This window comes from Haliotis cracherodii, unplaced genomic scaffold (assembly GCF_022045235.1).
Source record: "Haliotis cracherodii isolate W230 unplaced genomic scaffold, xgHalCrac1.p SCAF_7, whole genome shotgun sequence".
Lineage (NCBI taxonomy): Eukaryota > Metazoa > Mollusca > Gastropoda > Lepetellida > Haliotidae > Haliotis > Haliotis cracherodii.
The window spans coordinates 50484525-50511846 of NW_027266330.1; the positions used below are offsets into that span (position 1 = coordinate 50484525).

Below are 27322 nucleotides of genomic sequence, written 5' to 3' on the forward strand. Positions count from 1 at the left end.
TCAACCAAGCTTGTGAGCCTGACCACCCGATCCCGTTAGTCGTCTCTTACAACATGCATGGGTTGCTGAAGACCTATTCTAGCCCGGATCTTCAAGAGGCTGAAGCCTATGTACATGATCTATAAAACCTGCTTAAAAATACTAATAAATAAGAAAGGAATGAAGATACACAACAGGGATGGAGCATCAATATTGCAGAAAACATAAAATGTGTTCAGAACACTCTTACTAAATGTAAAATATTATGATGTAGTTGAGCAATGGCAAAAATGCCATAACCTTCATAGCACCAGTAAGAACATGGCATTCAAACATCTGATCCAGCATGTTTTACAACTGCATCAACTCCAACTGAAGCACATTTTGGAACCTCACCATATGTAAACAATACTGAACTGACGCTGATGTTGGTGTTATAACTATAACACCTTGAACGCGTGAGTGAGTATGGTTTTACGCCACCTTTAGCAATATTCCAGCAATATCACGGCGGGGGACACCAGAAATGGGCTTCACACATTGTACCCATGTCGGGAATCGAACCCGGGTCTTCGGCGTGATGACGGCGAACGCTTTAACCACTAGGCTACCCGACCGCCCCTTGTTGACATAGTGTTACATAGCTGAAGGGAAGAATATGAACAAAGGCAATGAAACTATGGATTAAAAGCTCAGTAACTTCCTACTATATCTTGCAGAAAGGACAACCTCATGATATATACTGTATACATTGTTGGACAAAAACAGAAGTAGGGCATGAAGGTCATGACCCAGTGCTCCAATGGAAATTCAAAGAATTGAACTTTGAAGATTCAAGCTTATGCTTTTGATAAGCTACATACACGATGTGAATGTGAGTATTCCTCAGCATGACGACTAATTGATTTGATGGACCTTATTATTCGGCATGTTTGCCCGGAAGGATAAATGTACATTATTAGCAGGAATACAGTGACATGATTTTTGACAATTCCACGTTGTGCTTTACCCGAATTTACTTTGCTTCATTTATTTATTTTGATCTGTAACAAATAGTGAGTGAGTGAGTTGGGTTTATCGCCGCTTTTAACAGTATTCAATTTACATTACGGAGTGTCAGCTTAATTTTGGAGGAAAACCCGAAGTGATGCAGGTCTCAAACGTTTACCACTTCGGTAAAACCCATGAGTACGGGTATGGTGCTGACAAACCTAGAAACATAATCGGGGAGAAATGGGTTTGAAACCACAATCATAGGTTTCTGGCGTGCCCAAGGGACGTAACTCTGCACAGCGTATCGCGGCGCCTTAGACGACGGGGCCACACGTGCCCCATGTAACAAATAACAATAACTATGCCCATATTTATAATGCGCCAAATCCATGCCTAAAAGCGTGCTGAAAACACTACAATATTAAACCGGTCAATGGATCAGTGTGGATAGTTCGATTCTTATTCTCAGCTCCCTAGGGAGTACACTACCCAAGCTGCCTTTGAGACACATTACCACCTTATCTCTCCGGGGAACCCATTCCACTGCTGTGTGAACAAAGGCACATTTCGAACAATGCCACTTGCCTAAGGAGACATCACATGTGCTTCAGTGCGGGGCAGGACCGAAGCCCTGGCAACTCTCAGGAGGCAAGCTGCTGAACACGGTCACCTATCCAACTCCACTCCGAGGCCGACGTTGCTTACCTCCACCTGATTTGTGACCCGTGATGTGTGATCACATCATTGTAAGCCATGTTTTCCGTGCAAATAATTGTATATCATTTACACAAAATCATGAACACAATCTGGAAGTACATCGATTCAAATTTGGTGGAATGTGGATTAAAAGGGAGCAGGTGAAAGTTTGATTTTGTGACCGCACAGTGTACGGTTTGCCCACTATTGAGGTTTTTCAAGATTGTATGTGCCCTCACGCATTAGTTTATTATCGTTGCGCATGGGTCACAACCTTATCAAACAAACGCTGTCCACCTTCAGGAAATTATGAGCTGTTTGATCCATCAAGATGTGAGCATGGTGACAAACATGTTGGAAATTCAATATGTTGCTTTGGATTGTCATAATGAACATATTCAAAAGGTAATAATGCACAGACCCGTGAAGATTCGGGGTAGAATAGGTCTTCAGCAACCCATACTTGCCGTAAAAGGCGACTATGCTTGTCGTAAAAGGCGACAAACGGAAACGGGTGGTCAGGCTCGCTGACTTGATTATTTTACAGACCGCCGTCATATAGCTGGAATATTGCAGAGTGCGCCGTTAAACAACAAACAAACAAACAAACAAAATAATGCACATGTAAGAAAGAAATGCACACGTGTTGAAATGGTGTTACATAGTTGAAGAGGAATATGAATATTTCAAAAGAAACCAAGGATTACTAGCGCAGTAACTACTATTATCTCATTGACAGAGGAGCACCTGATATACATTAATCGAGGAGATCCATACATCTGTAAATCCTTCTGCTTTCAACGTATCTGATGTAGCCATGTCCATGTAGGCTAATGGCTGTTGCAATTATTCCGGACCAGCTTTATCAGGTTCTTCGCTCTGAAAGAGAATTATAAATTGACTTTCACTTCTGATTAGTTCATTGGAGAATGAACCTTTATACATTGAGGGCCAAACTGAATGAATATTGGAGCTTGGAAGTTTTTGCGCACGGATAGTGTTGTCTAGTTATAGTCTGCAATGTGTCCTTCATAATTAAATTGCTTCGTTAATTATTTGTGGAAAACAACTGACACTGCTGAATGAAGATATTCACTAGGTACTAGCGACTTTTCAAGGTAGTCGTGTCCATTCACCCATAAAGGGGCTTCCCCGTAAAATAAATACATGTCCTCTTAAAAGCTGAGTCAATTTAGTAAAGCATACGTACCAGTTTTACGAGTTTCGACCCTGGCACAGGGAAAGTTGGAATATCACCAGCTTGTCTCTTCAACGAACTGCTGCTCTGATGAAAGTCTGATAAATATAAGCATCCTTAAAGAGTAATATAATTCCACCAGGACTATATTGTTCATCTATGTTTTCTTAATGTTATATGTTTATAACGGTACATATAGTTTAATGAATGTGACCAGTAACTGTTACAGCCAACACAATGATTTATATCGTTCAGTCCAATGTAGCAGGGACAAAGGAATTATTACATATTTCGGCTCACGTTCTTCAAATATTGTCGTCTACAATCTACATGCCTTTGGACTTTATACCTGTGATGATCCTGGTTAGAATAGGTCTTCAGCAACCCATATGCATTTTTGCTGCAAAAGGCGACTAAGCTTGTCGTAAGAGGCGACTAACGGTATCGGGTGGTCAGGCTCGCTGACTTAGTAGATGCATGTCATCGTATCCCAAATGCGTGGATCGATACTCAAGATGTCAATCACAGGATTGTCTGGTCCAGACTCGATTATTTACAGACCGCAGTAATATAGCTGGACTATTGCTTAGTGCGGCGTAAACAACAAATAAATGAACAATAAACACTTTATACTTTAACCCTACGTTACGCTGACATGCCATGATATACTTAATGTACTAATGTATACATTATCACAATTGTTTTGTTTTTGAACGATACCTTATTGAAGTCACAGTGTATCAACATATTGTTGGGGACAACACGATAAGTAGCCTGTAATGACAGCCATGCTGATAATCGCATTCCAACCTCTTAAACACAATCATTGGTTTTCCATTGGTTGCAGAGGAATGATGCTGACGAATGATGCTTAGAGAAGCAGACGCCGATGAGTGAGTGAGTGAGTATGTTTTACGCTGCTTTTATCAATATTCCAGCAATATCACGGCGGGGGACACCAAAAATGGATTCACACATTGTACCCATGTCGGGAATCGTGACGAGCGAACGCTTTAACCGATAGGCTACCCGACCGCCCCACATCTTGAAAGCAGAAATGGAAATGTGATATCTCTTTAAAAAACTGTTTTATGTGGATCAAAATGTATTCAAAATTTAAACATTTGTGATATGCATTTTGGGGGGACTGTCATAATTCAACATTGAAAATTTAATAATGAAAATTGAAGACAATTATATACACGTGTTGACTTAGTGAGTAAGTGAGTATGGTTTTACGCCGCTTTTAGCAATATTCCAGCAATATCACGGCGGGGGACACCAGAAATGGCTTCACACATTGTACCCATGTCGGGAATTGACCCGGGTTTTCGGCGTGATGAGCGAACGCTTTAACCACTAGGCTACCCGACCGCCCAGACGCCGATGACATCGGACAAGAAGGTCATGAGATAAGCTCATTCGACAAGCTTTTCATGTCTCGCATTATTTATCCATTGTTACAAACCTGGTTCATGTAGACCGTTTTTGTACTTTGCAAAATCATCACTGAGAGTTTGGCTCAAGCCCTCACACTTTTCCAGAGCTGAAACAGAAAACAACAAACACATGATGCTGACTCATGAAGCAGCAAAAGACTGGTTGGTTGGTTGGGCTGTTGTTTAACGCCGCACTCAGCAATATTCCAGCTATATGACTGCGGTTGGTTGGTTGGTTTGTTTGTTGTTTAACGCCGCACTCAGCAATATTCCAGCTATATGAGTGCGGTCGGTTGGTCGGTTGGTTGGTTTTTTGTTGTTTAACGCCGCACTCAGCAATATTCCAGCTATATGAGTGCGGTCGGTTGGTCGGTTGGTTGGTTTTTTGTTGTTTAACGCCGCACTCAGCAATATTCCAGCTATGTGACTGCGGTCGGTTGGTTGGTTTGTTTGTTGTTTAACGCTGCACTCAGCAATATTCCAGCTATATGAGTGCGGTCGGTTGGTTGGTTTGTTTGTTGTTTAACGCCGCACTCAGGAATATTCCAGCTATATGACTGCGGTCGGTTGGTTGGTTTGTTTGTTTTTTTAACGCCGCACTCAGCAATATTCCAGCTATATGACTGCGGTCGGTTGGTTGGTTTGTTTGTTGTTTAACGCCGCACTCAGCAATATTCCAGCTATATGACGGTGGTCTGTAGCTAATCGCATCTGGACCAGACAATCCAGTGATTGATATCATGAGCATCGATCCACGCAATTGGGATCACGATGACATGCATCAACCAAGTCAGTGAGCCTGACCACCCGATCCCGTTAGTCGCCTTTTACGACAAGCATAGTCACCTTTTACGGCAAGCATGGGTTGCTGAAGACGTATTCTACCCCGGAATCTTCACGGGTAAGCAGCAGAAGAATTCGATCATTGCAATTATCTTCACAATGGCTTCTGCGTGTACAACACTTACTTTCCAAATAGATGGGTTCATCCTGTGTCTGCCACAGAGGCATAATCTGCTTCTCAGTGTCTTCAACAATGTCATCCAGAATTTCCTTCGCTCCTCTCATAAAACCTTTCTGTAATTTGAAAACAATTAACTGCACATCTTGAGAGCATTGCTATCCACGTTCAACATTTAAAGGTTTGGCACGTAAACGAAAAAAGACTTGACACTTTACCAGCCATACAAGTGAATATCCGGGTTAGAATAGCAATCAATGCTTGTCGTTAGAGGCAACTATACTTGTTGTCAGAGGCGACTATCGGGTTCGGGGGTCAGGATCAGTTGATGAATGTCATCGTATCCCAATTGCGTAGGTCGATGCTCAAGATGTCAATCACTGGTCCAGACCCGATTATTTACCGATCGACGTCATATAGCTAGGCTATTGCTGAGTGCGTCGTTAAACAAACACACAGTTTGGATGTAAGTGACACTTTAGGTTACTGTTGACTGCTGTTTGTCACAGAAGTATTTAACTACGACGTCGTATGTACTTAATGTTTGTAATGGGATCGGGTGGTCAGGCTCGCTGACTTGGTTGATGCATGTCATCGATCCCAATTGCGTGGATCGATGTTCATGATATCAATCACTGGATTGTCTGGTCCAGACTCGAGTATTTACAGACCGCCGTCATATAGCTTGAAAATTGCTGAGTGCGGCGTTAAACAACAAACCAACACACCAACCAACCAACCAATCACGGCCCGTGAAGATCCGGGGTAGAATAGTTCTTCAGCAACCCATGCTTGCCGTTAAAGGCGACTACGCTTGTCGTAAAAGGCGACTAATGGGATCGTGTGGTCAGGCTCGATGACATGGTAGATGCATGTCATCGGTCCCAACTGCGTGGATCGATGCTCATGTTGTCAATCACTGGATTATCTGGTTCAGACTCGATTATTTACAGACCGCCGTCATATAGCTGGAATATTGCTGAGTGGCGCGTTACACAACAAACCAAACCAAACCAAAATGTTTGTCACATGCAAAACGAGTTAATATGTCACCTTCAGTTGACCCAGAGACACTGTGATCTTTTCCTTGAGCTGCTGAAACATGTTACTCTTCAACTGGTCAATGGTGCTTGCCATGATGTCTTTGATTCTGTTGATAGCCCCGGGACCTTCTTCCTCCGAACATTGCTCGTATGCGCTCTGCATTTGTTCCTTTGACAGAAATAGATTTAGTCATAGATTATATTTATTAACATGCAATATAATATATGTAATTGATTAGATACGTTGAGACATTTAAGGACACCTCATTTATATTAAAAAACAGAGGGTCCTGACTTTAAGCTTTAGTAAAATCTGAATATTTTTTACATTTGTATACTTATCCTGCATTACTCCGTATTGCATTTACTGCTGTCTTTGACAGAGTGACGAACTGTGTGAGATCCAGCTGCTGAAGAAAGTTGTCCCAACCAGCTCAGGAGGCAGCGCCCTCTCACAGTCGGCACGTGACCCGGAAGTCATGACGTCACACAAAAACACATAACTGCTTTAAACATAACATCTGAAACTTCGTGGGGAGGTAGCGTAGCGAAAGGGAGGGCACTTAGACTTCGTAATGCAGGATAAGTATACAAATGTAAAAAATATTTAGATTTTACTAAATTTTTTAACTTATCCTGCATTACTCCGTATTGCATCTTTATCAGACGGCATGGCCGGTGGGCATACCTGCAGATGTGAACCATATTAAACCCTCGTCAAGGTCCGATGAATCCGCACCGCATACAAGTGATGACCGGAACATCTACGACCATTCCTGTCTTCAGGAAACAAGAGTCGATGCAAAAACGAAACGCCCGAATAGGTAACCGAAATACAATGAGGCGTGTTGCCAAAATATATAACTTACCGAAGAGCGAAAGCGAAACGCAGTAGATCCCCTCTAATCTGAGGCGATAAACACCAGAGAGTTCGACGGGCCCCGCTCGGGGAATCGAAGAATCAGCGGCGTCGGCGGCAAAATCTACGACCAATCCCAAGAGCGAATGCGAAACGCAGGATAGCCCTCTAGGCTGGAGGCAAGGAACACCGGTGAGGTCGACGGGCACCGCTCAGGTATCAGAGAAGCAGCGGCGTTGGCGTCGGCGCCGGTGTCCACATCTACTACCATTCCTGTCGTCAGGAAATGAGAGTTGATGCAAAAAGTAAAACCCGGATAGGTGACAGCAATAGAATGAGTCGGGTAACCCAAAACTAAAACTGACCTAAGAGCGAATGCGGAACGCAAGAGATCCGTCTCGTCTGGGGTGATAAACACCAGAGAGGTCGACGGGCCCCGCTCAGGGTATCGGAGAATCAGTGGCGTCGGAGATAGATGACCTGTTGGGCTACAACCAGGGACCAAAACTGTGAACGCCGGCGACAACTTTCAAGGCTACATCACGGAAGTAGCGGTTGGTGAAGGCGGTGTCCGATCGCCACGAACAGGCTTCCCTGAACGACTGGATGGAACAGTATACCGTGAAGAACCAGTGTAAATACGATCGCCCTGATCTCATTTTATTTCAGGTGATAGCCTTTGGGGGGAGGGTCCAATCCGGCGGCTCATAAGCTTTAAGGATGACCGTCCGGAGCCACAGGGAAAAGTATTCCGGCTGACCAACGACTGCGACGAAGGGGAGACCGGCAGAAAAAGGTGTTTCCTAGACTTGCGGCAGTCTTTAGATCGTAGAATAACCTTCAGTGCCCTTACTGGGCATAATGACGCTCATCCTCATCCTCGGCACCCACCCTGGACGAGGGGGGAGGGGACAAGGAATTATCTATCAGGCTGTCCTGGGAGTTGAGTCTTTACGCTGACGTCCCAGTACGGTCCATGATGAACGGCGCCCTAGGTACCGCATTCGAACCGGGCACGGGAGACGTCGAGGGCGTGCTGAACATGGACTCGAGCGGCAGTAGTCAAAACCAGTAGAAACACCCGTCTTCTACTTAAGGTCGTAGAAGGAAGACGAGGGGAGTGGTTCGAAGGGCGTTGAAGACCACATTCAGATCCAACGCAGGCGGTCCGAACTTGGCCTTCAGGTCTTCAAGACTGAACGAGCGCAGCCAGGCCCGTAGGTCGGGAATTTTCGTCTTTCTCCGATCGTCCGGGATGGCCAGAACGGAGTAGATGGCGACCAGGTGTGTGGGGGTGGTAAGCCCTTCAACCGACGGGTGCTACGCAAGTACAGAAGGAACTGATCCAGGATCTGCGGTGACGCTGTCATCGGATCCTGGTGTTTGTCAGAACAAAATGCCTGGAACAAGCATCATTTATCAGCATACAGTCCCCCTGTAGATGGACGGTGGGCTGAAGCAATAGCCTTGGTCGCTCTAGCCGAATAGCCCTTGGCTTTCTGCAGGTGTGTCAGGCGTGCAGACGATAACATGCGGGTATGAGGGTGTGGCAACAGACCGTGTGGATGGAGCAGAAGGTTGGACCACACCGGAAGTTCCAGGGGTTGTCTCTGGGTATGTTTCGGAGGTCGATAACCCAACTTCTGGCTGACCAATAAGGCGAGACCAAAGTCAATGGCAGGGGTCGAGTGGCCTGGATCTCTGAAGAACCATGGGAGGGAGAACCGGAGTCGGAAAAGCGTACACGCGTAATCCTTCTCAGGAACGATGGAAGGCTTCGACTGCCACAGCGGTCGTATCCGGCACAGGTGGAATGGAAGACGACAGCTGGCCACATTCAGATATGAGGCAAACAGAACTAGGGTTGGGGTGTCGACCGTTTGACATATTCTGGCCCGAGGCGCCGGAGAGCGTGAGGCGTCGGAGAGCTTGAGGCGCCTGGAACGCCGAAGATGGTGATTCTCGGGGGCGCCGGTCGAGTTTGTAGCGCCGGGAGAGGGGCGAGTACTCTGGGTCCGCAAACACCACACTACGGTGACGTCGTCAGTGGACACGATCAACAGGGCGTGACCGAGAAAGCACTGTCAGCAAGCGACGTCCTGGATAAGCCTTTATCTCGAGGCTGTTGCTGTGCCAATGGTGTTGATCTCTGGATCACAGGTGGTCACAATGTGGGCTGGTGTGGGCCACTAGCCACTGACAAGGTGGCAGGGGAGGTAGTCAGCAACAGGGGTCTGCGATTGCGTACCGTCGGTACGATTCGGAAAAAGGTGTGATCGCCTGCGAGCCAACCTCAAGTAGACGAAGTAAACCAGCTTCACAATCGACCGCCGGGTCATCGACGTAACCGGGTAGTAGGAAGTCGAGGCAATATGGCCATTGCACGAAGTAATTAGATCGTTTTCATCCCTGAAGCGGCGTATAAGTACTCCTGTTCTTATATCGAGGTGACGATGGAGGACGACAACACGATACGAGGCAGGTATGCAACAGGGGTCAGTGGGACGGCCGAGGGACTTTAAGTATCAAATCGACACTGTGTCCGGTAGTCAAGGCGGAAGATAGGAAGGTGTCGTAGTCGAAAAGATCAAACCGGACGAAGGAAGGCGATCTTTTCCATCCCTTGAACGCCTATAGGCGCTATCGTTCTTACAGCGAAGGGTTGATGAAACAAGGTTCCTCGTGACAGCCGTGTTGGTAGAGGAGGTCTATTGTTTCCAACATCCGAGCATGGATGGACTGCGACAGGCGCCTGGTTGAGTGGTAGCACCAAGCGTACAGGTAGACATGGAAACCAATCTGTAGAAATACATGGCACCCCTTGCCATGGTAAGTTGACCTAATTCCGGTCGGAGTTGTTGACAGTCCGAGTACTTGACACGTGACATGTAAATCACACTGCGCAGTAGCCGAGAAAACCGCCTTGGAGTCGGAACTGAGGTGCAAACTCCACACACAGACAATCCTCAATGAACTGCGTGAGAGACGATCAAGTGGTGTACCCGAGTTTTGCGATAAAACACGGAACCCCATGGGCGTCGTGGAAAACCCGGTGAGCGCCGAGGAAGAGTCTCTTTCAGGAACGCTGGCGCTAGGGTAGGGTAGAACAGCGTTGGTGTCGGCGATGTCGACGAAGTAAACTCTTTGTAAGTGGATGTCGTCGTCGAATCTGATACAGACGCTGTTCACATGACGCTCTGATTCGATGGAAACCCGCAGGTCATCTCTCCGGAATCATAGCGCTTTAAACGACGGGATTATGGATAACGTCTCAGTGGGCAAGTTGAATCAGACCAACTGTCTATTGGTTGAAAAGATTCCACCCAGGAACGAAGTAGAACGATAGTCACGATCCCGAAGACCGACGGGAGAGTAGCGACAGGAGCGGCGACAGTTGTTTCACCATGCTTCTCCGTGTGACGAGTTATGAGACGGCAGCAAGAGAAGAGGGCAGTGGCGCCGGGGAGGCGATTGCCGATGGTGCCCCTTAAGCCGCAGTAGAAGATCGTATAGTCGGCTCGTTGATCTGAGCTTGATAAAGCTTGTTGATCTGGGCGCCGGAGGTCATCTTAGGCGCCGGATATATCATAGGCGCTTCTTCCGTAACTCTTGAGGCGCCGGAGTAGTCAGAGGCGCCAGAGACATTAGAGGCGTCGAAGATCATGAGATCAAAGACCTTAGAGGCGCCGGGAGCGCCGAAGACATCAGAGGATGCGGAGGCGCCGGAGCGCGGAGACATCAGAGTCGCCGGGAATGCACGAGGCGCCGAGACATCAGAGGCGTCGAAGATCATGAGATCAAAGACCTTAGAGGCGCCGGGAGCGCCGAAGACATTGAGGCGCCGGAGTAGTCAGAGGCGCCAGAGACATTAGAGGCGTCGAAGATCATGAGATCAAAGACCTTAGAGGCGCCGGGAGCGCCGAAGACATCAGAGGATGCGGAGGCGCCGGGAGCGCCGGGACATCAGAGGCGCCGGCATCAGCGTTGATGTGGTGGTGTTGGAGACCGTGAACGGTCGTATGTCGTGCCAGGGGAGGCAGACTCTACGTTGGGAGCGCTGGAGCCGCCGGTGGAGTAGGAGACCGTGAACGGTCGTATGTCGTGCCATGGGAGGCAGACTCTACGTTGGGAGCCGCCGTTGGTGCTGGGAGCACTGCGAAGCTCCGCTGAGCGCTGCTGCCGTCAACGTAGGTGGGGGTCGACGAGCACGTTGAGCGAGGTGTGTCCTGGATACTCGCATGAGCTGAAGGATCACAGCGACGAATGACTGCAACATCGGCACTGCCTTGTGAAAGTACAGGGCGTCGTACAATCACGGCAGAAAGGGGCGGCCCCGACCAGATTTGTTCCCGCGGCAACAAGTGCAGCGAGGCAGAAAATCTGGAATTTAAGCAAAACATAACTATGTGGCAAAGCCACAAAGTGCGGGAAGCATAATGTGATTCAGAAACTTTGTATTTCAATGAAGTTTATGAGATCAAACAATGACGCTAAAAGGTAGCGAAAAAGCATAGCTTTAAGCAAACACATAACCATGTGGCCAATCACAAAGTATGGGAAGCATAATGTGATTCAGAAACTTTGTATTTCAATGAAGTTTATGAGATCAAACAATGACGCTAAAAGGTAGCGAAAAAGCATAGCTTTAAGCAAACACATAACCATGTGCAAACACGTAACCATGTGGCAAAACCACAGAGTACGGGAGACATAATGTAACTCAAAAACTTCGTATTATATTGAAGTTTATGAGAAGAAACAATTACGCTGAGAGGTAGCGAAAAGGCAAAGCACACCAAAACAACATACATAAATGTAATGTATTACCCAAGCCAAAGAGAGAATTCAAAACGCAGAACACGACATTACGTGGCCACGTGGTGAATGGCCAAAATGGCGGGAAAGAAAACAAAATGGCGGGAACAACATTGCGCCCGTAAATTACTGTGACGTGAGCAACAGACGAGCGATAAACGTTACAATTTACGAATGGGAAGACCCTAAGGTCACGGCCCATAACAGGTAACAATGTAGCAGCATATAATGAATGTAGAAACACGCAAAATATAAAAAACAAATAATAAGCTTTAATTTCCACAAGGGATACACAGTACGTCCGTCCGTGGAGGTGACAAAGCAGTTATGTGTTTTTGTGTGACGTCATGACTTCCGGGTCACGTGCCGACTGTGAGAGGGCGCTGCCTCCTGAGCTGGTTGGGACAACTTTCTTCAGCAGCTGGATCTCACACAGTTCGTCACTCTGTCAAAGACAGCAGTAAATGCAATACGGAGTAATGCAGGATAAGTTAAAAAATTTAGTATATTTTACACTATTTGTTTATATTTGAGTGTGTGTTTGTTGTTTAACTCAGCAATATTGATGGCGACCTGAAAATAATTAAGTCTGGACCAGACAATCCAGTGATTGATATGAGGAAAAACTATACACGTCATCGGAGTACGATGACATCCAATCAGCCAAGCCATTGAGCCTGACAACACTATCGATTTGGTCGCCTGTTATAGATTGCAGGTAACCTAGTCTAACCTGATATCCCCATGGTTACTTATATTTCTCCGTTCATAAAAAAAACCGTATTTGCTAAATGTTACCCTCGAAGGTTATCCTACCTGTACGAAGTCTGGAATCATGTGCGTTACTTCTCTTTGTTTCCTGACTATTGTTTCCTCCCAGAGTGAATCCAGTCTTGTTAACTGTGAACAGATGAGTATATATTTATGAAGACATTTGGCTACATATGAAATAGGCTATACATAACAACTATGTTATAATTATTATTGTCAACATCAACAATAAATAAATGAAACAAGGTCATGATAAAGACTGTTAAGAAACATAAATGTTGCTATTAAATCGACCTAAAGAGCCGGGAAGATCTGGGTAGAGAATAGGTCTTCAGCAACCCATTCTTGCCGTAAGAGGTGACTATGCTTGCCGTAATTGGCGACTAACGGGCTCGGGTGGTCAGGCTCACTAACATGTTTGATGCATGTCATCGTATCCCAATTGCGTGCATCGATACTCATGATATCAATCACTGGATTGTCTGTTCCAGAATCGAATATTTACAGACCGCCGTCATATAGCTGGTATATTGCTGAGTGCAGCGTTAAACAACAAACAAACTACAAATCATCAAACTAAAGAAATATACATTATAATACTTATATGTCTTACTTTTCCAAGTGTATCTGTCTCCAACTGAGTCAGATCCTTTAGAAGTGTTGCGTCACTGTCACCAAGGGATTTCATAATGGCTTCTGTGAAGCAAGTTATGGCGTTGGAAGCAGGTTTTTTTATTTTGCTTTTCACAGTTTCAAACCATGCCTGTTCACTGAAACAACATGTGTTTATGAAATGAGGATGATAGTTTCTTTTAGTGTAAGATTTAATAACCGATCGAATCATCTGTCTACTGCACATGTTGTCCACACTTACCTGAAACGAGGCGTCCATTCCTCCGAGAGAATCTTTACAAACGGATCTGCAAGGTCTTGATTCATATTAATGATGTATCCAATCCCAGATGATCTAAAGATTCCCAATCGGCGCACAGTTGCCTTGTAGGTGTTGCTATGCAACCCTCCCTGTTCTCTCTGTTTCTTGTTTACCTTATTAAGGCATGTCACAATATTAAAATTATGTCAAAGGTTTGAAACAAATATTACATGCTTTCATTGTATTTTAACTTATTCGCAAAGCAGCAACCTTCTACTAATAACCTAACTGCTTTATAGTGCCTTTAAACTTTAGGTTTTGGTTTGGTTTGTTATTAACGCCGCACTCAGCAATATTCCAGCTACATGACGGCGGTCTGTAAATAATCGAGTCTGGACCAGACAATCCAGTGATTAATATCATGAGCATCGATCCACGCAATTGGGATCGATGACATGCATCAACCAAGTCAGCGAGCCTGACCACCCGATCTCGTTAGTCGCCTTTTACGACAAGCATAGTCACCTTTTACGGCAAGCATGGGTTGCTGAAGACCTATTCTACTCGGAATCTTCACGGGTTTTAAACTTTAGGATGAAATACAGTAACTGCAGAAAGCAAATACAATACAGTGTTCTTCTGTGCAACTACGTTCATGATATGACTTACATTCCGAAAACTCTCACATATCAACATTTATTACTTTAACCATGTAAGATGTGTCTTCTTAAGATCAAATAAATATGACCAATGTGAAAACGTTTGCTTCATACATTGATGAGTATTCAATTTCCCTTTCATCACGACATGTACTGTGAATGGTTTATATATTTCATTTAGGTGTATTTTGTTTGATGTCGATAGCTCAGATACCAGAATGCTAAGCAGACCTACCGGTCTTGCCCACAATTCAACTGTGGAGTTTGCCCGTCTTATCGCTTCCTGTGTTGCTTCATCAAGAGCTGCATCCAGGACGGCAAACCATGACGACTGCAGGTGGGAGTCTAACTCATTTAGTATTAATTTTACTTCATTTTGTAATGTGTCAAGATGACGTTTCAGCTCTTCCTTCAGGGCCTGAATTAAGAGATAAGAAATCTGTATATGTACTTATATTTACCTCGTCTGCTCGACGTCCGTTTGACATCTATTGTTTCCAAAACCTATTGATAACATACTTGCTTTATCTTTGGCACAAGGGAATATTGGTGGACCTGAATCTAGTTCAAGTTGGTTTGGTTTGTTGTTTTACGCCGCACTCAGCAATATTCCAGCTATATGACGGCGGTCTGTAAATAATCGAGTCTGGACCAGACAATCCAGTGATTGACATCATGAGCATCGATCGACGCCATACCGATCGATGACATGCATCAACCAAGTATGCAAGCCTGACCACCCGATCACGTTAGTCGTCTTCAACGACAAGCATGGTCGCCTTCTACGGCAAGCGTGGGTTGCTGAAGAACTATTCTACCCCGGATCATCACGGGTCGAATCTAGTTCAAGAGCCAGCTAAATCCATCGCTCACATTTAAGCCATTTTTGCTATATTTCTACAAATATGTCACCTTCGTGTGGGAGTAAATGTTGAAACTGACGTTTCACTTCTTTAGTGAAAACCAGGAGGATGGATACGGTGCTGACAAACCAAGATATCTGGAACTCGAACTCGAGATGTGTGGGGCCTGGCACATCTAAGGAATGGAACTGTATGACGAACTGCAGCGCCATAGACGGCAAGGGACATCTTTGCCCTTCACACACATGACAAAAATGTGTCTGCATTTACTTGTTGTTTAGAACAAAATTTCTGTTGCGTGCTTCTGAACTTCAGCAACATTTTTCGACCATAACTGCTGCCATGTAATATTTTTATTCATTTATAAGTAGTAGAATTATAGTATCACAGAATAGTATAACTAACCTTCCTTCCTCTTTTTGAATTGATCAGATACATCAGTATGCCATCTATGATTGCCTGGAAATTATTTTGCAGAGACATCCTGTGTTTTTTCTGCTTTTCCCAAACTAGCTCCTGCAGATAGGTTCTTAAACCAGGGATTTCGGTATCTTCTGTTGACAGAAACACCTGCAATAGTAGGGAAGTATAAAGCATTTTAACGAAACGCAAGTAATACAGAATTTAATCCCTATTGTCATGATGGTGTGAGTAAATGAGTTGGCCTTAATGTCACATTGTTTGACGCTCGAACAAAAGAATTCAGCATCTACGAATGAAAGAGAGGATTTTGGTGGTGTTACGACAGCAGGGACAACACCACTCATGGACTTAACGCATTTTACCCATGTCGGGAATTGAACACTGTCCATCTTGTTTACTTACTGGTTAGTAAGGATAAGATACATAGATAAAGAACTTCTATATTACAATTAGGAGTGACGTTTTGGCGGAGGTCGCTCCTAATTGTAATAACGAAGTTGTTCATCCTTAAATCTTATCCTGACTACGTACTTCAACTTCTAAATGCCTCTAAAAGACGTTACTCACTGGGGGCTTGTCGTCATCGTCGTCGTCACAAGTGAGAAGGTTGCTTAGTTTGGTATAGTCACTGGAACTGACACAAAACACCTTCAGGTCAAGGGGATAGTCTTGGTCATGAGGAGAAGACTGGAATTAAATAGAATGAGTGGGTAAGGTTTAATGCGACTTTGAACAGAATTACAGTTGTGATCTGAAGCTGTCTACGTTTGGGCACAATGGAAAGCTCAGTTGTCTTGTCATTAGTTTTCGTATACACATGAAGTAAAAGAGCATAAGTCCCTATGTAAGAGGATGGTAGAACTATGCCTGGAATCTCTGCATATAAGAATATATGTCTTCTTCTAATAGTTTATTTCTAATCAGCTCTTTTCGAAATAAACGAAGTAGATTAGTCAATTTATACGTTGACCTAGGACAGGAACTCTTTCTTAAAATCATGTAATTAATGGTACTTTTGTGTCACAGCTGATCTTTCTTTAATAATATTAATTCTCACCGGGCTTGATATTTTATGCAGAATATTATTCCTGACAAACTCGTTCCTTTTAACAGCACACGTTGATGTTTTCTCTCTCTTTAACTGGTCTTTTGCCGCATGAAGACGTTGTTGCTAAAATGATGTAATATCATCAACTTCTGTATGTATGAACTATTTCAACATAGCAATTCAATTATCGTTTCTTTCTTTGGTTTACATGATATTACTTTTAACAAGAACGCAATTATATAATGATTCTCAGGTTTCTAAGAAAAAAACTAAAAATGAATTTGTACACAAACTGGAATGCAAAAGATTATGAAGAAACACAACCTGAAATTGGGATCCTTGCAGTTTTGAGTTGTAACGTTTGTTCCCGTGCTTTTTAAGGTGAATAATTTACTTGCATATGTTTGCCTGCACCGGTGGTGCAGGATACGCTCACCTTTTCGCGAACACCTAGTGTCATCAGAAAAGCGATTCATAGTCGGCATCGTATAATGGAACGATTATGGATGCTTCGTCATTTTAATTTGAGAGTGATTGTTTATACAAATGAATGCAAAAAGACAAACCTGCTGGATAAGAGAGTTTTCTTGACTTTCACTACTGCAATCCACCTGAAATTGACTCATTGTAGTTTAAAATATACATGAGTTTTATGAGATATATCGTATTATATCATGCATAAACACGATGTACCAATGTGGGAAATCAAACCCATTTCTTAAGCCTGACGGGCGTGCGAATAGTCTAGTGACATTGGACCACAGTTTCACCAAGTGTTATAAATAGTAACCATTAAATAGCCATGTTTGCACATTGAGTAAGCGAGAATTCAAGTACACAACAAAATAGTTGAGTGCTTGCTTCCGTGCTTCGAAACTTACTCCCATTCAAATATTGGAAGAATGTCTTCTTGAGAGAAATATTTTCAATATATCTAGGACACAAAACGGCGGAACCTTGACTGCGTATTGTAAAATTCAGTAACATCAACTGAGCTTGAGATTTGGCGCAATTTTGTCATGTACTGTGACGACTGCCTACTGCACAAACTAAACTTCCTGGACTTCAACTATGGACGACAAAGAACGCTTGCGTGTTGGACGTTATATGTACTTATATATATTGCGTGGGAATACTTTAAGGTTACACATTATGAAAGTTGTGTCAAACTGGTTGGTGGTAGTTAATGCGTTTGTGGGGAATTCTAGAAATGGCGGTGATTATGTTTTCCAAGTACATGTATCTGTAAAGACTTTTATAGTTTTTACCTGTTTGTCCCTCTTTAAATCTGCTAACTTTTGTTGCAAGACTTGTTCCTCCTTCTTGTATCGCTGACCTTCGGCTGTCCACTCTGCTGCCTGTGGTAACTTCAGTTTTCTGCGAAAGAATATCCCCAATATGACACGGAGTCTACAAATACGTAAATCACTGAATGAGTGAGTGAGTTTGATTTAACGCTGCTTTGAACATCATGTAAGTAATATCATTTATGGGTAAGCCCAAACTGATGAGAGTATAATAATCTCCCATCGGTAATCGGATCGTGGTTCGTCTAAGTTCTAACAAGAATAACGTTGTACCTCAAAAGGGATGCAACATCCACACTTTTAAAAATATATTTAATATATTTTAAACTACAGTCTATTTACAGGATGACATTAAAACATCAGTATGTTTTATCCCTAAATAATATACAAGAGACACCAAAACATAAGACTAATTTCAAAATGATGTTCTACTTACCTGATGACCTCTGACGGTTTGACATCATCTGCTTGTGTACAGGCTACAACTGTCTTAGTGTGGTCCATCAACAGCTGACGAAATAGTTTGTCCCCTAAAGTATGCTTGACTGTTTTGTTGTCAACAGCTCTCTGAATTTTCGTAACGACCAGCAGCACATCACAGGTTTGCATGTACTGCAAGAAGGCAATGTCATAATATGTGTAAAATATACAATATACAAATTTGTCTGAAGAAGTGGTAGTCACATTACACACACATCTCCGTTCCCTACCTTTCTGGCAACATTTTCTCTTGCTGGGTTTGAATCTCCGACTCCAGGGAGGTCAACCAAGTTAACGCCGCTCCAACATAGGCCTGAATCTGGTACTTTCAGAACCACTTGTTTCACCAATGGCCAGAACTGACGTTCATCAACTGGATGTGCCTCAGTGAATGTGCTGATCTTGTCCTGTAGGTCTCTTGCCTAAACATATCATACAAGTACTGTAAGTATTCGAGTGTTTTGTGTGCATATATATCACGAATGTATCCTTATGGACCCAGACAACTGCCCGAACACAACTTTAGCAAGGCTGGAAATTGTTGATCCAGATTGAAGACTACATTGCGTTGGTAAACACGTCGTTCAAATTCGTTTCATAGATGTCCAGTGGGGTTGCAATTAGGTCTTAACAAGTCATATATCTAATCACTATCACTGAAACTACAAGTTATTGTTCAACTAAGTACTGCTTGTAGCGCTTTGGCCATTCGAGAAATAATCTCGATTCCTAACATAACATGATTTGCACATTCACTAAATTTCGGTGGGATTAATTCTTTGTATACACTTAATGATCATCTCAATTAATCCTATAACATTTTGTCTGACGGCCTGAACGGTCTCTCGCTTGTTTACGTCTTCCTGGAACATACATTGGCATCTCCTATTCAAAATTAGACCCCTGAAGATCCGAGGTAGATTTGGTTTTCAGCAACCCATGCTTGCCGTAAAAGGCGACTATGCTTGTCTTAGGGGGCGACCAACAGGAACGGGTGGTCACGATCGCTGACTTGGTTTGATGTATGTCATGGATCCAAATTGCGTGAATAGATGCTCATGATGTCATTCACTGGATTGTCTGGTCCAGACTCGATTGTCTTTACAGACGGCCGTCATATAGCTGGAATATTGCTGAGTGCGGTGTTAAACAACAACCAACAAACAAACCAACTATTAAGAATTAGAAATCTGAATCTGAATCTGAAATCTGAAAACGATATCTTAAAACGATATGAACTATTCCTTGTGTTCTCCCATTGTTGTCATAATTTGCCCTTTTTCAGTACTCAGTACAAAAATGATACTCACACTGGAGTCACGCAGTTTCCTTACAGTTCCAAGCAGTTCAGCTGTTTCAGTATCATCATCTAGCAGGTTTGTAGGCTCAAAGTCACCATACACTGCAGCAACCTTTGCATGAGCTTCATCGTACACATCAGCATCCTCATCGTTGTCACCATCATTCTGTTCCAGGTCACACTTTAAAACATTGAGTTCTTTCTTCCATTCCTAAATCAACAAAGGATTAAATCAATCTTTGATTGAAATACTGATGAAACTTGGTTGTTTGTATACTATGTTGTAGTTTAATGATACATGCTAACATTATTTGAATGCCTTCCTAATCCAGTTGTTTTAGAAACTACATTTAATTTGACACAATGTTCACGAATCGCCATAAAGAAAAGATCAAATCAAATCCGATAATTAATCCCGCACCTGCGGACAACCCACAATTAACGACAGGCCAAGTACACTACGTAATTGTACTAAATACCCACATCTATTCACTACATCTAAAACAAACGCTTTACACAAATTAAGGCAAAAGAATCATTCTACTCCCGTGTGTGTCATACTGCTTTCAGAAACGAGTGTAGGTTTCTTGCATTTCCAGAGCGAGAGCGAGGGTAGTACACGTCGGTCAAGAATTACCTATTATTCCTTAATCCTTATGAGCTCCCCTTTTGAAAGAATGCACTGATCTCAACAACCGATTTAGAAAACCACAATGAATGATTGTCGAATGACGTCAACAGTCTTCAGCTATGTTGCCGTTTCTTACGTGGTGTCATTCCATACTATAAGGGTAACGCTATTTTTCAGAGCATTATCATTTGCAGAAACCCGAGGTCTTCCATTAACTGCCCGACGAAGGAGCGCAGTTGAAAAGACCGTTATTTTAGCTAAAATGGATGGAATTTGTTATCAAATAAAAAGAAACAACAATATCGATTTTGAAACATTTACTGCAATCAACACGAATGTCACTGACCCACTTTTACAAATATGGAAACGTCATAGAACAAACAAAATGACGTCACTATTGAACGTTACGTCACCTATACCTATTCTATGACGTCACCTAACAACGGGCATGATAATTGCCCGTCGTCAAGTAATATGAGGGCATTATCAAGTTACAGTGGCCCGCTCATTTCTGATAACATGCGGGCGTTTTTTTGATAATTCTATCCATTTTAGCTATAATTCACAATAACATTCGAGTGACGACAACAATGTGGTACAGATGATGTAAACAATATACTGGTGCGCTTGATATTTGCCCTAGGGAACATTCATGTATGATATTTATGAACTCTGTTATTTCTAACCTGTTGGTTAGAAGGGAAGTTATTCCACATGCCACATACTTACTGCATATCAAAATTCAAAATGACACATGCACGAATTGCCGGATAATGAATGAAAAGGATAACCTTCATTGGCATTATTTGTCCATTATTGTCGACAAGTACATTTTAGTAAGGTAAGCTACACGGTTAAATGTCTGATACCTCTGCAGTGAGAAACACAATGTCCGCTTCAAAATCAGAGCTTGTTTTGTTTACTTCTATTTTAATGACCACCGATGTACATGCTGTCCCCATTCCAGCTGTAGGCAACAGGGACGGCTGATCCAACAGGGCGTTCAACAGGGAGGACTTTCCTGCCCCAGTGTCTCCATATACAGCTACTGTAATTTCTGGAGGATCACCATGTTTCCTTATCTTCTCAAGGTCTTTTCTGAACAAATGTTTACAGAGAAAAATAAAACACTTATGAGAAAAATGTAATATTACTATGCATGTAAGGTAATAAGCCATGTTCCAGTTTCGCGAAATAAGTCCGTTTATAGTGACACCACTTTGCAAAACAACGTGACAGCGGGCAATACTTCAATACAAACCGCTGTCAAACTGCTGACGTGCATGACAGTTTATCGACTGCAATTCGAATGTTTACGGAAAAAGGAGACGAAGATGCCTCGATACCACGGTTGCTATGGCTTATGTAAGTCAGATAACAGGTAGACCGCCTCCGTGGTCTAGTGGTAGAGCGTCCGCCCGGAGAGCGTCATACCAAAAGACGTTAAAAGATGGTACTTGTTGTTACCTTGTCTGGCGCTTGGCATTAAGGGGCTAAAACAAGGACTGATCGGCTCGGTGTAAGTGTGGGGTATTCATGTTAAACTGCGGTTTTGATTTGAACATATTTTATTGCGAAAACTCAAATTGATTAGGCACTTGTGACACACTTACGAGGCATGGTATCTCAGTGAGCTAGCACTATAAATCGGCATCAGTCCGGACGAGTACAAGCAGCCACACAAACACACACACGTACATGCACGTCGCTATATAAGTGCAATAATCGTGGACGCAACGTTAAACCCCATTTCACCTCACCAGATAACAGGTACAAAGATCGCCAGGAGATGTAAAATGTCAACGTGAGAAGTATTTGGGATGGGCGAGGGCCTGTGGTTTTGATTTGAACATATTTTATTGCGAAAACTCAAATGGATTAGGCACTTGTGACACACTTACGAGGCCTTGTTTAGATTTAGAAGTAGTTTCACCAAGTCATGGCGATATTTTCTGAGGTCCCCGTTACAAATCAATTATTCTTGAGTGACCCTTTAGTTTCTTTTTAGTAGACCTAGACCTCAATTAAGGAAAAATATGTCCAGAAATTAATGACTGCGTCATGACTGACGCAATTTCAAAATATCTGTGTTGTTGTTTACCAGCTTTGGAATGAAAATATTACAACTACTCACCTGAACTTAATTTATAAACATTTTCTGAAGACAATATATGCAAACATCTTAAAATTTACGTCTAGTTTTTAATTAATCGTCGTTTCAAAATTTATGCATCAAAGTGAATGTAACTCTCACACTTCATGTGGCTTCGATGACAGCACGTGATGTAAACAAAGTAAAATTCCGCAAATGGACATTCAAGGTTTTTCATGTTTCGGCATATTTTCTCACTAAAAGTTAACCATGACATATGTTTATCTAGATGTATAGACTCGTAAAAAATGAAACAGAAGAAAATATTATCATTGTTGCGGTGAATAATGTGATTTGGCACGGTTACAGTATGTGGTTAAGCAGAACCTATGGAACGGGGTAAACAGAAGTTGTAAGTATCGGAGGGACACATGTTTTTGCCGAAATTTAGGTAAACATTATTGAATGAAATTTTAAATAAAATTAATAAAATAGATGACAAACATAAGGTCAGATATACAGACAAACATAAGGTCAGATATACAGACAAACATAAGGTCAGATATACAGAGAACACATTTTTATTGCCAGATAGTGTAACAACAGGATTAACTTGCGTAATTCAATTCGGATTTGTTATGCTATTTCCGATGACGGATCATGACAGCCTGAAATGAAACTGAAGAAAAGCCTGTGCGTATTATACACGAGAGAGATGTTTTTCAGGATTTAATAGCCCATAATTAGGGGTGTGTAGTATACACGAGTGTGTATTATACGCGAATGAATATGGTATATACGAAATGTAAAGCTTTGGGCGTGTTTGTTGTTGCTAATAAACTGTATTCAACCAGAAAATATTACGAGTGTTCACAAGTCTTCAGTTCAACTTCACTGTTGATAGATAATACAAGATAACTAGATAAAAGATGTAAATGAGCTAGTGGTATTAGATTATAATCTGACATGAAATGTATTTTAATATCCATCCATGATTAAAAATTATGTCTCACAGTTGAGACGGATGTTATTTATTCATCCTGTATTTGTGTCACTGTAAATTGTTTCATGAGCTGTGAAATAATTAAAGATTGTGAAAAAATAAAATCAACAAACTTTGTTTTTCATTCATATATCCTTTTTTTCTCTGTTGTACAATCAGCTGAGAACATTAATTAGCACTTGTTAACTTAAACTAAAGACATATAATATTTAAAAGATACTTAACTTTAAGTGTAACATTAACAGTGAACACTTTAAATTTCATTAATTATACAATAAAACATTTGACTCTCCAAAAATATTTTTGACTCCCAAAAAATCATAGGCTGAGTCAAGGTGACTCTCAGATATTGGAGTCTAGGGGGAACCCTGTATTGTGAGCAACAAACTTAACAAAGACCTGTTCGGCCATTTATGATCTTGCGGATAACATGCGAGCAATCAATATCTTCATCAGCGAACAAGCAACAGTCTCGAGAGAGATCTAGACATGTAGACGCGAAGCTTCCTTCTGTGATAATCGAGGGTTATAGCGAAAACGGCACCTCAGCAAAACGTCACCGGGCGAAAACGGCACCGATTGGCGAAAACGGCACCTCGACTCGAGCGAAAACGGCACCTTATTAATTTTTTTTACCTTTGTCAAATAAATGATATTAAACTTACATTTTAACTTGCAAGCGCCAATAATTGTGAGATGTTAAAACAAGTTTACATTAGATATTAGCCTCTACTCCAACTATAATCCAACTTAGCTTATACGCAACTCAACTTATTGTGAAAACATAACATGCTTTGAAAAAAAATAATAGAAATTAAACTCACATCGTCTCTTACAAACACAACTAATTGTGAAATAAAACAAATAAGAAATTAGCCCCCTACTCCAATTTACTCACCGACTCCGATTGGGAGGCATAGTTAACTTATTGTGAAAACACTATACGCTTTGAAGTAGGTCCCGTCATTGAAGAGGTGGTCGGCAACTTTGATATCAGTATCCAGTCAGAAGATGCTGATGAAATGAGAGTCCCCAACCTATCTGAAATCCACATTACGGCTTCAGATTTGCTCTTAGAAGACGAAGACGACCGTAACAAGTAACTATTTCATTTCAAAGTATTTGCCACACAAAAATGAAATAATAATAATAATAATACCAATAATTCATATATAGTAATTTTTTATTATTTTTTTAGTTCAATAAGAGATGTCACCATGCTGGAGCCCCCTTCTGCCGACATACCAGAGAATGTCTACACTTTGGTTGAGACAGGGTCTCAGAAGGGCAAAAAGAAGCTTGTGGATTATTATGGATTCACGTACGTCGTTCGGGTAAATATATTTATACTTGTTTTTAAACACAAACGTTCATTTATATCTCATAAGCATATAATATATTCTAAATAAGTAAGTATGTCATATTTTCTTTCTTTTGGTGTTTGCAGAAAACTTCAGATACCAGAACATTCTGGCGCTGCAGCGTCAGGAACAAGACGACAACCTGTCCGGCATCCGTGATCCAGACGGGCGACACCTTCAATGAAGGGAAACACCGCCACAGACTAGTTGACCCTGATCAGGCTGGCGGTCGCCAAAACCACTCGACACTCATTCGCATGGCGAACCGAACCAGGGAACTGTTGCGCCCCAAAGAACCGAGGACACTGGACTTCGAGGTACTACTTATAATAAATTGAACTAAATAATGCTATTATTCAAATTCATAGAATAACCGAAATGTTGTAACATAACGAAAATTGTATTTTAACACATTTATATTTTCAGATTGCCGAGGACTTCTTACCCGAAGGCTTCGTCCGTGGCGACATAATTCACAAGGATGAGAGGCATATCATGCTTGCTACTGGCCGGCAATTACAGCACCTAAGTAGGAGTGGTCAATGGTTTATGGACGGAACGTTTAAGATTGTCAAACGTCCGTTCCATCAACTGCTTACCATTCATGCTTTTGTGCGTGCCGGCAGTAACTTCAAGTTGATGCCTCTTGTGTTTGTAATTATGTCAAGGCGTCGAACATCGGACTACGTCAAAGTCTTGAAGAAGCTTTTAGATCTACTCCCCAACGATACTCAAGTCAAGACGATAATACTGGACTTTGAACAGGCTGTGTGGAAAGCTATTAGTAAGACCCTACCAGAAGCCCGCATCCGTGGATGCCTGTTCCACCTGACTCAGGCAGTCTGGCGGAAATGTCAAGAAATTGGATTGCAGGTATAATATATATTTAATGTATTGTAAAAAAAAACATTATTCCAATATCCTTGTAAAAGGTAAGGGTCACAGTTAATGTTAATGTCTGAGAGTGATTGATACGTGTACCTTACATTAGAAACATCCGATAAATCAGAGTTGACAGGCAAATCCATGCTGGCAACACACTCGCACAAAGTGACAAATTCCTGACGAGTGTACCCTGTAAAAGTCACGCAACGATCCTTTAAATACACCTTCAGCTGTGGTACGGTCTTAGATGAGAACATAGTTGAAATTTTCTTGAAATCACAAAGGTAGAACGCGAATAAACAATATCGTCTGTCGACAAACGATGTCAGCTCGGTAATCTGACAGCTCTTTTCATGTGTTGTCAAGCCCGCGATCACGTGTCATAAGGGGCAGATAACTCTAGGCTTCAAAACTGGAAAATGGCTTAATCAGAACACTCCAGTGATGTGTGGATTTACCATTTGACTTATCTTTATCAGCAACTCCAAAAGATCACGTAATTTAACAATCATTACTATCAACCACTCATCACTTATTCAATGAAAACAATGAGATCAAGTCATACCGTAACGTTAATCCCGTCGGCCATTTTGACGTCGTATATGTTTATACAATCACATCGCTTGTACTTAATGCTATAGATTTATACTCACCCATACTAAAAACACAAATGAGTATAATTCAATGAAGGTTTCTTGTTATGACACACTGGTTTTGTCTAAAAACATGGTATTATTGAGGACTGAGCAATACCTTGCCTTCTGTACAATTGTAGAGTCTCCTTCTCTGTTTTCCTCAGATGTTGCGTTTCCAAGTAAATGCAAGATCTCCTCACATCTAAACAGAAACTGTATTTACACAGTACATTGACACCAATGTGCTCCTGGAAATGAAGGTCAATGATGTTCACATTTGGCTCAAGCGAGTATCCATGTGACATATTATGCTATTAGGTGTGGACACGAGAGGTTAGATACTAACAGATTATATAGAGCTTATACTTTGTTACTATTCAACATTTGCTAACATTTATGAGAACAAAAGTAGGACGATACATTTAATGTATACGATTTACAGACGCAATATTTGTTTGGACGCGAGACTTACCGGGAGATGTGATCACTCGACACAGGGGTGTTCATAATGCCCGCAACCAGGTCAGACCAAGAGTTTACAAATCTGAAAGAAGCACTAACACATCAAGAATGCCTGTACATACCAGGTCATGAGTGAAGTTTTCTTGTGTTACTACTGACGATGAAAGGTTAAACTTTGCTTACTTTGAAAAAGATATTACCTGATAAAACTATTTATACCCTCATGTGTTTCCATATCGTAAATATTGTATATGCAGTGTATATGCAGCATGATCCCAATAGGCCACATGTGTATTTTGTTTATATTCATAAAATATTTACGATGCAAAACCACGTTCAACAAATATTCTGTGGGATAGTTAAGCTTTAGCATTTATACATCTACACACATGCATGTTGTATGAATGTTATTGCATACATAGACAGAATTATGCTCATTCTTGTTATATAGCATACAAAGTCACAGCTTCGAAAAAGTGGTATCTAACGAGAACGAGTGTTGTACTCTGTTTATTACCCACGTTAAATATGTTCTCAAGTGTATA

At 42.1% G+C, this 27322-nt stretch overlaps 1 protein-coding gene across 1 annotated transcript; it reads right to left on the reverse strand.

Annotated features, from left to right (window-relative positions):
• LOC139447971 (nuclear GTPase SLIP-GC-like) lies at window positions 1–26856 on the reverse strand. Its single transcript, XM_071229472.1, has 20 exons — window positions 26788–26856; window positions 26434–26517; window positions 21209–21437; window positions 19719–19919; window positions 18639–18830; window positions 18365–18540; window positions 17890–17998; window positions 17188–17232; window positions 16631–16744; window positions 16141–16260; window positions 15556–15720; window positions 14523–14705; window positions 13629–13801; window positions 13368–13524; window positions 12800–12883; window positions 6320–6478; window positions 5274–5382; window positions 4335–4412; window positions 2879–2964; window positions 1–2547 (listed from the first exon to the last, which is right to left on the reverse strand). The coding sequence occupies exons 1-20, from the start codon at window positions 26820–26822 to the stop codon at window positions 2515–2517; spliced, it is 2532 nt and encodes an 843-aa protein (XP_071085573.1). The 5' UTR covers window positions 26823–26856; the 3' UTR covers window positions 1–2514.
• Window positions 26857–27322: the final 466 nt, after the last annotated feature.

What these genes read in the sequence shown, in the direction of transcription:
- LOC139447971 (XM_071229472.1), bottom strand. Translation starts at nt 26,822, where the DNA reads ATGAACACCCCTGTGTCGAGTGATCACATCTCCCG. An exon ending in ATTCAAAAAGAGGAAGGAAG is followed by an intron (nt 14,706 to 15,555) that starts GTTAGTTATACT and finishes CTCTTAATTCAG; the next exon opens with GCCCTGAAGGAAGAGCTGAA. An exon ending in TGTCTCTGGGTCAACTGAAG is followed by an intron (nt 5,383 to 6,319) that starts GTGACATATTAA and finishes TTCAAATTACAG; the next exon opens with AAAGGTTTTATGAGAGGAGC.